This window comes from Biomphalaria glabrata, chromosome 14, assembly GCF_947242115.1.
Source record: "Biomphalaria glabrata chromosome 14, xgBioGlab47.1, whole genome shotgun sequence".
Classification (NCBI taxonomy): domain Eukaryota; kingdom Metazoa; phylum Mollusca; class Gastropoda; family Planorbidae; genus Biomphalaria; species Biomphalaria glabrata.
The window spans coordinates 3,595,517-3,609,183 of NC_074724.1; the positions used below are offsets into that span (position 1 = coordinate 3,595,517).

The following is a 13,667-nucleotide window of genomic DNA, read 5'->3' on the forward strand; positions in this document are numbered from 1 at the left end:
CCGACACCCAATCTTGGATCAAGCTGAAATTTTAAACAATTATTTCTTTACATGACAACACATAAATCAATAAAAAAAAAACAACAACAATGAATTATTAAATTAACTATTGGTAATTAATTATTTTGTTTGTTAACTTAAACAAAGAAAAGGAATCGTACTTGACTGAATTGGAGGTATAAGCAAAGTTAGTTAACTTTATAGGTAGCCTCTTTAAAATAAGTTTAAAACAAACAATACAAACTATACAATCTTCTATATTCATTAGTACCTCACCAGAAGAGCTTTTAGTCTGTTTCTTAGGGAGGCTTGAACTATAAGTTCTAATTAATGTCATTCCCCACTTTTTTTTATAAATGCTTTTAAAAAGTGATTAGGCAAAATATCCCGTTGTTTCTCTCCCCATTTCACACATTTCCCAATTGATCCAGACATGTGATAGGATCTCAGATCAAAGCATTAAGTAGAGCTAAGTAAAAACAATTGGTGGAGATATTATTAATCGCACAGTTGTTGTTGGTCTAGATCTGTTACATAAATGACATGAAGGATCCAAACTAATGGATAACATGACATTGACATTGAAAAAATATATTTCTATGAAAGTTTTTCATGTTTGAATGTTTAGTGTTCAGATTACCAAAACCAGGCAGTGACATGAGTACTAATAAAGAGACCTGAAAGCACTAAACGTTTTCTAGTTCAGTGGATTACAACCTATTTTTGCCATTGGAGCGTATACATTTCCAACATTTCTGTTGTGGCCGTATCACCACAAAGTATCCTTGACTTGTATGGTGTACTGAAAAGATACTCGAGCACAAAATATAAAACTTACCGTAAATAAAAACATGTCTAGTTAAAGTTTCATCACATTTATTTCCAATTTCACTGGTATTACAGACTTGCCACGTTCCATTTATTTGAATGGGATTGTTTCTAACTACATTTTCAAAATATACTCTAAGAATTCCATCCTTGGTTTTTGTTACATTAAAGATATTTGATTTATCTTTCTTGTTACACACATTATCTTGTCTACATACGCACAGTGTGATGTTATTACTACGTATATATATGGTATTTTCAATTTTAAGGTTACTAGATGATATGTCCATGTCCATAGATTTAGAGACATTTTCTTGTAGGATGATAGATTCCTCGCGGTCAGTAGATTTACCTGAAATATTTTTAAAAAAATGTAAAATATAAACTTACGTACTAATTGTGCGTTTTTTTAGCGGCCCCCGAAAGGTTAAAAGACGCTATTAGTTTTGTGCGAAATGTCTGTCCGTCTGTCTATCTGTCCGTCCGTCCCGTTTTGATCTCGTAAACTAGAAAAGATATTGAAAATCCGACATCACAATATTTTAGACCATTCAAAGTTCTGATGCAACGGCTACTTTTTTTTTTTCTGAAAGCGAAAAATCTAATTTTTAAAATCAGTTATGCAAGCAGTTTTTAAAGAGAAAAAGCTAATTAGTATGCATTATAAGTTAGACCTAATCTAACATAAGTTAGACGAATAGTAATCATGTAAACTTCATTTTCCTGAACTTTTATCTTTTTTGCGGAATTTTTTTTTTTTTTTTTTTTTTTTTGAGGATTTGAATAAGAGATTGAGCCTTCTCAAAACAATTAGATCAATTATTAGACATCAGTTAGGCCAGGGGAGGCGCGGTGGCTGAGCGGTAAAGCGTTTTGATTCCGAACCGGGGGTCCCTGGTTCGAATTCTGGAGAAGGCTGGGATTTTCAACTTTGGAATTTTTTGGGCGCCTCTGAGTCCACTCAGCTCTAATGGGTACCTGACATTACTTGGGGAAAGGTAAAGGCGGTTGGTCGTTGTGCTGGCTACATGACACCCTCGTTAACCGTAGGCCACAAAAACAGATAAACTTTACATCATCTGCCCTATAGACCACAAGGTCTGAAAGGGGAACTAGTTAGGCCAGGTTCACATCTAACTTTACATTCACTTTCACCTATCCTTTGATCTGCGTGACCGTTGGGACACTACTCAAGATCTGTTAACCTTCTTTCTCCATTCTTATCTCTCATTTGTCTTTGATATAATTTCATTCGGATGTTCTTTCTGAAAATATTGAAGCCTGCCTGGGTGGACCATATTGGGGGCCGATTTTAAGTTTGTGTTTCCACACAAACTGTCTTTTGTAACCTTGTTTAAAATAACATTTAGTAAATTAGATATTAAACACACTATTTCAATTCACCACTAGGTATTTATAAGAAAAAAGTAAAATTCTCCTTTCAGACCTTGTGATCTATAGGGCAGATGATGTTAACAAAGGTGTCATGTGGCCAGCACAAAGACCAACTCCTTTACGTTTACCCAACTAATGTCAGCTAAATGAATTCAGAGGCGCCCAAAGATGCGGAAATATAAGCCCCAGTCTTTACCAGGATTCGGTTCCGAAGCCAAGCGCTTTACCGTTCAGCTCTCTAGCATCCTAGTATTTTTAAGAAATAATGCAGTGATGACCTTGTAAAGGTCATCTTCGATCTCAAATCGCTTACCACTCTAGATACTCATCAGAAACGATAAAAATACACAGTGTTTGACACATGTAAAAAGTTTGCTGCATCGCATTTGGGGATACAATTAGAGTCTCTATCGGAGTTCGTTTTTTTGTAGAGAGTACGTTGGTTTTTTAAACCATTCATATATACTATATTTATTGTGTAGTTATTTTAAAAATAGCACGCCTCGTTCTTTTAGGTTCTATGGCATAATTTTCAAACACGTCATTTGGCACTTGTGAGGTTTTTTTTGTTGTTTTTTTTTGTTCTTGTGGCTACACATCATGATTTCTTGTGACGTAAGATGTCATCCTTAGATTTGTCTGCTTTGTCGCCATTTTGAGCTTTGGGCTTTTTGCTATGGACAGCCTTAACTTTATTGTTTTTGTCCTATTCTTTGGTAGGACTCAGCTACTGCTAGTGTGGCGCTTAATAGTCGGTTCAGAAATACCCGTGTCAGCCTCTGAGTGTCATTGTCAGTGCTGGTGTTTCTATGCCATTATTCGGAGCGTCTTTACCAGTTTAAGGGCTATAGTTGCGTTTGTGTATCATTTGATGTTTTTGGATCATTAATACTGACAATATGTGCCATTGTGTTATACATTTTTTATCTTTTAATTTAATAATATTATTTACGTTTCATATCTGGGATCAAGCGTCAACATATTTGAGGAGAAAGTGCTAAGAACACTTTCACTTACTTAGCAGGGGTGGAACGTGTGTCAAAATTGGCCTTCGCATAAGCATAGAATTTAGCCCACAAATTGTCAGTCATACGATGCGCCACGAAAATTGCAGACTTTATTAACGTTCACTGGATTGCAAAGTCTTTCATGAACAAACTACTTGTTGACACGTCGTTAATAATTATGTTCTCGTGTTCACAACAATTTCTTATAGAAAGTCTTTAATAGGAAATCTTGTAAGTGTTCTTGTGTCAATCTATCTCTTTAAAACCATTGAGACAGTTATTACAAATGATACACTTTTTGTTCTCGCGTCCTGTTCATATTCTTTGCTTTCCACACTTATATATATATATATATATTCATGGTGTCCTGTTTCTCATCTCAGCTATACTCATTGATTTGTAGGAATCACACACAAAATAACGCAAGGGCATCCATTCTGACAACCAGGCTAACTCCTGGCTTTCACGTGTGGCTTAGATAGTGATTCCGGCGGAGCTGTTATCACTAACAGAAGTCTTGGCTGGCTACCCACCTAGGAGTTAATTAAACCCTCAGCTGCATTGTAGCTATATCCAAACATGGAAAGACCTCCGGAGTCTATCTTGAGGAAAAATCACGAGAAGACGAGTCGTAGGAAGCTTGTAGCACACAATGTTACACCCTGGCAGAGCCTGCAGGGCCGTTGATTCCAAACTATATTGACATTTGTTGTTCCTTTGGACAGATTAGTAGAGTTGAGAAGGGGCGGGGAACTGCTGTGTGGAGGACATCGTTCAGACAATATCTAAAGCCCAGAAATTCATCTCATAGAAAATAGATGAATCGTAATAGTTTCGTAATTGGACGACATCTAGACATTTGATTTTAGATCGGTTGTTAGCTTGATACCTGTGTCACTTCAAGTCCTTATGAAAGGCTACTCTATTTTTCACATTCTATTCACAATTAGTATTCTTATCTTATATTATGCGGACGTCACTTCAAAAAGAAGATGGTTACGACCTACGCGTCATGCTAGTCATGCATGTTAGCCAATGACTTAAATTTTGCCGAGTCATTATTTTCCTGATCTAATAGCACTAGGGAAGAAGGAGCATTTGTAAACATTTTTCCTAACATATCGGACGGAGTTACTATGTCTATCTATGTGGCTTTCCGATTATTTTATTATATTTTGTTTTTGTATTTGAAGATTTTGGTTCAGCGTTTTATGTATAATTGTTCCTAATTGCTAGTCATGTACTTGGATGGCTGCCTGGTCGTGCGGTTTGATCGCTGGACTGTCGTTCGGATTTATCGACTGTCGAGAGTTCAAACCCAGCCCGCTCCCATCCCCCGTCGTCCTGCGGGAGGTTTGGACTAGGAAGTAAACTATCTTCAACTCTGAAGGAACTTCCGAAACATATAAAACAAACAAACATTTGTACTTCTGTGCTGCTATTGTATAATGCATACTTGCTTATTTGAAGATCTTTATATTTAACATAAATCTAATTGACTTAAACATGGATTGACATAAACTCATCTCATAATAGAACAGTGTTCACGTTTCGTCCTTATAATTAAAAATTCAATACATTATAACTTTCCAATAAAAATGCAATGTGATGCTTAAAAAAAAACACTGTATTATATTACTAATACATTAACCGTAATATATAATGCATATAGCAAACTTGTTTTAAATTAACAGCACATTTTCAAAGTTTAATCTTCACTATTTGAGCAAAAGACAACATGTCTTTATGGATGTTGCTAGTTTTCTAACCAGAGGTCTCCACCTCGCAAACACATACAGTCTTATACTACCACTAACCTATTGAACCACTGGACAGGCTCACAAGGTCACAACTTATAGGTGAACTTAAACCCTACGACACACTCATACTTATACTAAAATAACATTCACCAAGAATGAAGTATACAGAAATAAACGCTCAGGAAATATTGGACAAAATTTAAAATGTTACATTTTTTCGCGCAATTATAACATATAGAGGGGAAAATGTAATAAAGGTGTATGCAATATAAGAAATAACGATCAAATAAATAGATTGTATGCTGTCAAAAAATCTTATTTACTTCCTGCTTCTCACATTACTATTTAAACCAGGGCAACCCGTCATTTAAAAAACATGTGTCTTTAGCTGATCAGTATTTTACTAGTAACGATATATTTTCATTCATAGCGTAATTGTATAGTTCGTCCATCGTGGTTCGATGATGACCACTTTGTCATCTAGGGGGCTGAGGGCTTTGCTTGGGGGGGGATAACAAGTGACTTGCGCTGGAATTTGGATTAAAGTGAGGAGGATTCGCGCAACACGTCGACCTGACTCTCTCGACCTGACTCTCTCGCCCTAAAGCCCGTCCTTTTTCGGAAGCAAGATTTGGTCAAGACGTCCGAGGACAAGTTTGGGCGCAGTGGATGACCAGAGACTTTCTGTGTGTCTTGTCCTGCTCTTGAGTACTCCACAGCACTGTGCTGGTACTTGCCTTTCTGTCCGATTAGTCTAGTTTTGTGACGTTACGCACAGGCCGCCAAGTCCAGACTTCACATGCTAGGTTTGACAGAACTTCAGTGTACTGAGTGCCATGGACACGTCAGATACCCTCTACCTGGTTTAGCCGGCCAGTCAAAGCTACAGCTTCTGGGAAGCCACAGGTGAGAGTTGGGTACCTAGTGGGGACCAAGAGTGAGCCAAGCTAACCTCAGAAAGAGGGTACGACTGCCTGTCCACTAGAGGTGCTACCCCTCCTAAATACCCCATTAATTACTATAAATGACAACTTTTTTTGTGTATTTTAAAAGCTTTATGATAACGTGTGTGCAGTTTTTAGCACCACAGAATGAAATTGGCCTAGCACTTCTGTTTGGAGCACGAAATAAACTCAAAACTTAAAAAAAAAAACACAAGGGAAAATGTTATACTTGAGACATTGTTATCAAGAAAAGAATTCAAATCCAGTTGGATTTCAAGCATAAACTCCTCATATATGTAAATATTAATGATATTGTCAATAGATTATTGGCCTAGATAATTAGATCTAGAGATATGCATGTTAAATCCATCATTAAAGAAAATAAATAAAAAAAATTATGTTTATTCTTCATGTTGTTTTAACTAAAAATTTAAAATTAAGACATCCGAAAAATAATGCATATGAAAACTACATCTAGACATAAACTAGCAGGGCATTATTAATTTAAATATGAATTTAGTTTTATATCGTCGGGGTTATTTGAACAGTATTTAAAATGTATTCATAAAAAAATACACTTAGGGAACAGTTCCAGGAAAAAGAAGAGGAGGAAGACAGAGAAAGTGATGGGAGGACAACATACAAAAATGGACGGGCCTGCCATAGAAAGAGGTTCTAACTAAGGCAAAAAGATAGAGATGAATGGAGAAAGACGGTTGACAAATCTTGCATGGTGCCCCAAACCCCAACAGACTAAGAGATAGATAAAGGTAATTACATTATTTAGTGGCACTCTTATATACTTGGATAAGACTAAAATTATGCGAGTGGGATATAAGGCAAAGGGTGTCCCCGTCAGACTTGGCGAGTCAAAGCTTGAAGAGCTGGACAAGTTCACGTACCTTGGCAACATCATAACAAATGATGGGGATGCCTACCATGATGTAGCGTGCCGAATAGGAAAGGCAGGGAGCATTTTCCAAAGGCTGCAGCCTATTTGGACTAGCCAAGCCATTGGACTCGAGCCAAAAATACACCTTCTCAACACAATCGTCATTCCAACTGCTACATATGCATGTGAGACATGGAAGTCCCCTGTCAAAATTGAGAAAAGACTAAATGTGGCTCAACAAAAATGGCTGAGACGGATTTTGGGAGTCAGTTACACAGATCGAGTCTCAAAGAAGGAAATCCTATGCCGAACATTTAGTGAGGTTGTGACTGAGCGTCGCATGAGGTTTGCGGGACATGTTCTACGTCAAAATGAACTACGCACACCAAGAGTTGTGATGACATGGAGGCCAAAACGAGGAAAGCGCAAACAGGGACGTCCTCGTATTACTTGGCGACACACCTTCATGGAGGACCTCAGAACAGTGGACACCAGGTGGGAGGAGGCTTCAGACATTGCCAATGACAGATCTTTATGGAGACAGCTTGCCGCCAAATTCGCCAAACGTCGCGGTAGGACCTAAGTCTAAGTCTCATATTGTATTTATGCATCGTTGTTTATACCGACCGATCTATAGTATTTGTTACTTACTGAGACTTCCGAGAAATAAACCCAAAGCTAACACCACAAGTCTATATGATAACTTCCATGATCTTGTCATTTCCATGATCAGAATACATAGATGTACATGAATAGCAACACTATTTAAACAGGTTCACGTCTCAGTTTTTCAAATGTTCCTATTTCACGACTAATCTTATGATGTGTCTTACAAGGGAAACAATTTTGTGAAAAATATTTTTTTTTTCTTATTCTTTACATTAGTCAGACTTAAAATAAAACAAGAAAGAGGAAACTAGAACAAGTGATAATTGAAGTGGATACGTCAGTAAGAGTGTTTTGATGATATTTATTGATGAATTGTTTCCTTTCGTTTAAAATTGAAAGAATGTCATTGACTTTAAACTTCAACAAAACACATACGTTCTTCTGAAAATCTGATTTCGACCTCCCAAAATTCTTACTTACAATAGGTGTAATAACTAAATTTAAGTATCAGAAAGAAAACTATTTCGTAAACAATTTTCTTAATCATCTCTAAATTCTAAACTTTTAAAAACAATATTTACTATGCACTTTTATTTATACTTTATTTATACTTTGCATTGTAATAACTGCAGGCTACTGCCCCTTTCCATCCATCCATCCCAGTGGCGCTACAGCCAAAGGAGGGCTCTGGTCTACTTCAACACATCCCTCCATTCGGATCACTCCTGGGCCTTTCGTCTTTTGCCTTAACCTCAAGCTCGTGTAGATCTGACTCCATATTATTAATCCATCTCATTCGGGGTCTGTCTTTGTGTTGCCTGCCTTTTGTTTTTTTTTTCCTGTACACAATTTTCGCTCCTCTGTTATCTGGCATTCTTTCAAGATGACCTGCCCAACGTAGTCTGTTTTTTTTTCTGTCACTACTTGTGGGTCGTCATACAATTATAATATCTCATGGTTAATGTGTGTCCTCCACCCTGTTTCATCTTGTGTAGCACCATAAAATTCCCTAATTTCTGAGAAGCCAAAAAGATGGAGCTGTTTCATTAGACTCGATGATAATTTTACTAATATACTATATGTCTCTCTCTCTCTTTGTAAAAGGTTTGAACCTCAGTGTTAGATGAATATAAGTTATATAGTTCCCCCCCCGGTTATGAACATAATGAGTCGAAAACCATGTCCGCTTTAATACACTGAATGACTACACAACACACATTTCGTGAACACATTCTCACGGACGAATTACAAGCACATGTAAACATAAGAACGACAACCGATACAGCATATAATATTCATAACATTCACCCCCAGTTCAAATTGTGCTTACTTAGTATTATTGACAATGAAAGAATGAAGTAAACGTAGAATCATTATAGAGGTTCAAGTAAAAAAACAATGTAGAACAGCATGACATGCGGTAACCTATTGATATGCCATGATAGGTCAAATAGTTTATTAAAATATAACATAATAGATCAAATATCATATTCAAGTCAAGTAACACAGTAAAATGAAGATAGGAAAATAAACAAATGTCATTTTGGAGACTAGTATTGACAAATTGAATGTCAACTTAAAGAGTTCTAGTAAGCTGATGAGCTTTTACACTTTGTAATTGGGCCTAGTTCTCCTTACTCTAAGATTGTATCTATGTGTAGTTTCATCGGCTTGCGTTTCCGACGGTCTGACTATGTCTTCGATGGTGCTATTGGTTTTTTCAACCATCGTAGAATCAGTAGGTTGATTCCTGGGAGGTGAACTTTGGACGGGGCAGCCAATATCAAGCTCTGTTCTACTCTGATTCTCATTTTCTATAACTTTTTGTTCCTCCCTAGGGGCTAACATTCGTAATGAGACTGTTTCCTCTCGACCTGTTTGGTGTTCGGATTACAGCGTACTGAGGGTTGCATGTTACCAAATCAACTTCCTCTGTTATGGGATCATATTTAGATGATCTAACGTTCTTCTTCAGCAGGACAGGACCCAGACTGGTCAACCATCTTGGCAGAGATGTCCCGGAACCACTTCTTCTGTTGAACCCAAGAAGTCGTTCGTGTGGTGTCCTGTTAGATGCAGTCATGACCGGATGGACTGCAGAGCATCATTTAGTGTCAATATACTAAGAGGGCGTGGCGCTTGTTTTCCAAAACGATGAATTTAGATCCAGATCTCAGTAAAGACCAACTTTCATGGGAACCTGACATTGTTAGGAGAAAAGTAAAGACGGGTGGTCGTTGTGCTGGCCATATGAAACCTTCGTTAACACTGAAATTGTAGTTACATATACTAGCTTCTGTGTAGTTCTATCTATTTAGATATATACATATAAAAGACATGATTTAAGTGCTGTTCACTTGTGTCCATAACTTTTGTATCATTTATCTGTGTGTTGTTTTATAACGATTTGTGTAAGCATGACCTACAGACGACAAGCCACATTCAATTTGGTTATTGTCAGGACATTTAAACTAATTACTGTTGTGACAACTGATGCACATCTGTGTTTTTATTTACTTAACATACGTTAATTACAATATAAAAATCTTAAATTTAAATTAATTCAAACAACTATATAAAAAGTAGAATTTAAAAAATTACTTGAATAGAGAACAGAATGAGACATATATACACTACTTAACACATAAAATTAGTCATTATTGTTTTAGTAGCTCAATGCTCTTATGTAAGTAAACGGCTGTACATGTATCAACTGCTTCTCATGCTACAATCTCTAGTTCTTCAAGTCTTGAATCATACCTACTCTATCTTCTCGACGATACAGTCCTAGTTAACATACAGGGCTTCAAGCCACACTGACACTGGCGCCACTAAAGGTGGATAGATGGAAAGGGCTTTTCATGATCTGCTATTTCACCAAACAGTACTTAATTCAATAACATGGCTTCCTCTTACATGTTACAGGGTTACTTGCCTTTTACATACACATTACACACTGGTCATTGACCTTGGTAAGGGCTTCAGTGGATTGATTTATACAGATACTTTTACTGCTAGCATGGGCGTAGCCAGGATTTGTGTGTGTGTGTGTGTGTACTTAATTTATCTTAATTACATTCTGACCCTTCATTCTTTCGAATGACATGTATTGTAGTCAAGTACTATTTCCGGTATTGAATACCAACAAAATGCATATTCTGGGGCTATCTACAATGCATTATCCTGCTATTAAAAAATTGTATTTGAAAAACCTAAAATGCTCTTCGTACTTATTTAGATCCTCCCGCGCCGTTCGGCGCCTTGGGCGGCAAGCTGCTTCCAAAATATTCATTTATCAAAGAGCATGTCCCGTAAACCTCATGCGAAGCTCTGTCACAACCTTACTAAGGGTCGACTCCCACTTCGGCATATGAATGTTTTAATTGTAAGCTTTAAAATAAATCTCAAATCTTTTCATAAATATCTAAATCCCAGTTTTTTCCAAGCTGCATCAAACATCCTGTAAATAAAAAGAAAAAAAAAAGGATTAACTGTGTGTGGTAGACTAGCGTGAATTATTATCTGACATATAAAGATTATTTAAGTGAAGCAAATCAACTTTCTGTTCAAGTGCATACAATCGAAATCGATAAGCTTGCTAGAAATGAGAAATAAATCCTGATAAAATGTTTCCTATGATTTCAGGTCTAGTGCAGAATTATTGTGAATAAAGCTGCATTAAGATTACAACTTCCTTCATTTTGAAAGTGCAATGAAAATTCACTATGAGTCTGGAGATTACTAACGAGTGATGTATTTCATCAGTCGAGGCGGCGCAGACCCATCTGTGACCTACTTATTTTTGTAGACAAAACTATTGTCCGCCGGCAGAGTATTTTGTTGAGACTTCAAATGTGTTTCCCTCGACCTGTGACGTCCAGATGTCTCGTTCAGAAGCCCCCTGCTTCCAGTTGCTCTCTCCTATGTCAGTGATAGTTCAGTTGGCGCCTAAGCAAGTCTTTAAAGCATTTCCTTGCGGCACCCCAGTTACGTCAACCAACTTAACTATAATATTATAGTTAAAAACTGCCCAATTTGTAGTTTAGTGCATCTAAGTTTACCGAGAATGATATTTGGATACTTGGTTCCTAACTCATGTAACACTACCACAATACAGAAGTAGTACAATAGACATTTAAACAAAAAATACCTGCAGTTCTGAAATTTTCAAGCACATGAAAATCGCCATTTTGTGTCAGTTCTGATGGTGTATAAAAAGATTCACTCGATTGTCTTTCCTTCTCTTTTTTCAAATCTTCGATGGTTGTGTAATGATCTGTAGATGTAGAGAATTTATATGGAGTTTGTTTTGTTGTGTAATGATCTGTAGATGTAGAGACTATATGGATTTTGTTTTGTTCAGTTTCATTGTAAAGACTTTCACATTTATACAACATTTAACTTCATTTTTTTTTCACTACATTTCAGTGAAACATGCTTTGTAAAGAAATTAAATTGATTTCATAAACACACAAAAAAAGACAATACCTCCTCTTTACGTCTTATGGAGCTAAATGCGCGAATATATATATATAAATATATTTACCCCACCCCACTTCTCCTTCAATGAGAAAAAGTCATGATTAAGTGAATGCATAGATCTACAAGAGTTTATAATATTCTAATGATAGGCTTAGACTTATATTTAGAACATTATTTAACTCGTTCATGAACGGGGCTTACATATGGAAACACCCATCTATCTTATTGCTATTTAGAGCAAGGAAAGGGTTACATGAATCAGCAAACTACAGTTTACCCAGTATGGCCGAAGAGCTACTAATTATTTTCACAAAGATAATAACAACTGTCAGATTTATAGGAAAATCGTTAGAGCCGTTTTCGATAACCGTGTCCACTCAGGTTTCAGGTTAATGCTTTAGCAGATGAATGTGCAACCTGAATAGAGGTATTGTAAAACAAAAAAGCTGAATACAATCAAAATCTTAAAAACACTTTTTTTTTAATAATGCACATTCCCATTTGTTTAAACATTTATCGAAATAAATAAACGAGTATTTGTGTGAAATTCTTGGTGAATTAGATAAATGTAGTATTTTACTTGGTTTCGCAGTCCTGCAATGACCTACATAATATTTCACGATTTACATAGACTAAAGCATTACCTGCTGGTGGTCTGTCATTTTACCACAATTGTGGCCTGCACCTTCCTTGACCTAACATTATAATCAATAGAACAAGCTAAGAGAGATGAGAACTAAGGACCATTACGTTACCATTTTCACAAGTAATTTTATTGAACAGGTGGTAGATTTCTGTATTGTCAATTTCATCTGTAATACAATAAGGTATTATACTTTACAGTTTACCACATGAGTATGTCCTATGTATATACATGACAAATATATTTAAGGTGCGTTTCAGATTAAGGCCTGTATAAGCCATTCATCTCTAAAATTTCACGGCAGAGAAATAAAAAGGCCACTTAAATTTGTTTTTAAATATTTACTACCACAAATGATATATCTTATTGGAGTCGTTTATTTTATTAAATTGTCATTATTTTTTTTTAAGGAAAAATATTTAGACTAAAAGTAAGGGTAATTAAAACTTACATCCATTGTTATTCTTTGTCAAACACCTTATATAATGAATGAAAAAAAATGTAATATAGATGGTAATGATAATTTACATTAAAGATGCAATGTATTAGAACATAGGTACAATGTACCACTTTAAAATATAATCTATCTTGTCTTTAATTAATCAACACTGTCTTTAATCTATGATTCTAGGTCTTTATATTAACTCTTTCTCTCCAAATTGACGATGCCAACGTTGATTTGACTCCCATTAAACTAAATTGGTTTTTGGAGTTATAAACTTTAAATTTGCGTTGTGTACAAAGAGCATGCATTCTCCTATGATTCAATACCAAATATAACATTTTCTTATAAACAAAAATGTTATTGAATCTTTATCGTAACAGGATAGGGAAATACAAATGAGCAAAACGAATAATACGATTGGAACGAGAGGGATGATTTCGGAGAGAAAGAATTAATGGAAAAGTGAACATTGGTTTCAGTTTTTCGAAAGTCTTAAAACTGAAATGATCAATGTCTAGAAAGCAGTCTGGTTGTTAGCAAGTGTGGTTATTAGCAAGTCTGGTTGTTAGCAGCTCTGGTTATTAGCAAGTCTGGTTGTTAGCAAGTCTGATTGTTAGCAAGTCTGGTTGTTAGCAAGTCTGGTTGTTAGCAAGTCTGATTGT

The 13,667-nt window shown here is 36.1% G+C and overlaps 1 protein-coding gene across 3 annotated transcripts in view; it reads right to left on the reverse strand.

Annotated features, from left to right (window-relative positions):
* The window catches only part of LOC106068502 (uncharacterized), a 41,722-nt gene that overhangs the window by 13,160 nt on the left and 14,895 nt on the right, over nucleotides 1–13,667 (reverse strand). The window contains exons 9-12 of one of the 3 annotated variants that reach the window (XM_056011326.1): nucleotides 13,012–13,037; nucleotides 12,673–12,729; nucleotides 11,586–11,711; nucleotides 7,556–10,895 (exon numbers count right to left, since the gene is read on the reverse strand). The exons of 1 other annotated variant lie outside the window; for it this stretch is intronic. In XM_056011326.1, coding sequence (XP_055867301.1) covers nucleotides 10,840–10,895; nucleotides 11,586–11,711; nucleotides 12,673–12,729; nucleotides 13,012–13,037 — 265 coding nt within the window. In that variant the 3' untranslated portion in view covers nucleotides 7,556–10,839. Of the gene's footprint in view, nucleotides 1–838; nucleotides 1,181–7,477; nucleotides 10,896–11,585; nucleotides 11,712–12,672; nucleotides 12,730–13,011; nucleotides 13,038–13,667 lie in introns of those variants that run through there. One more of the 3 variants, XM_056011327.1, reaches the window with a different exon arrangement.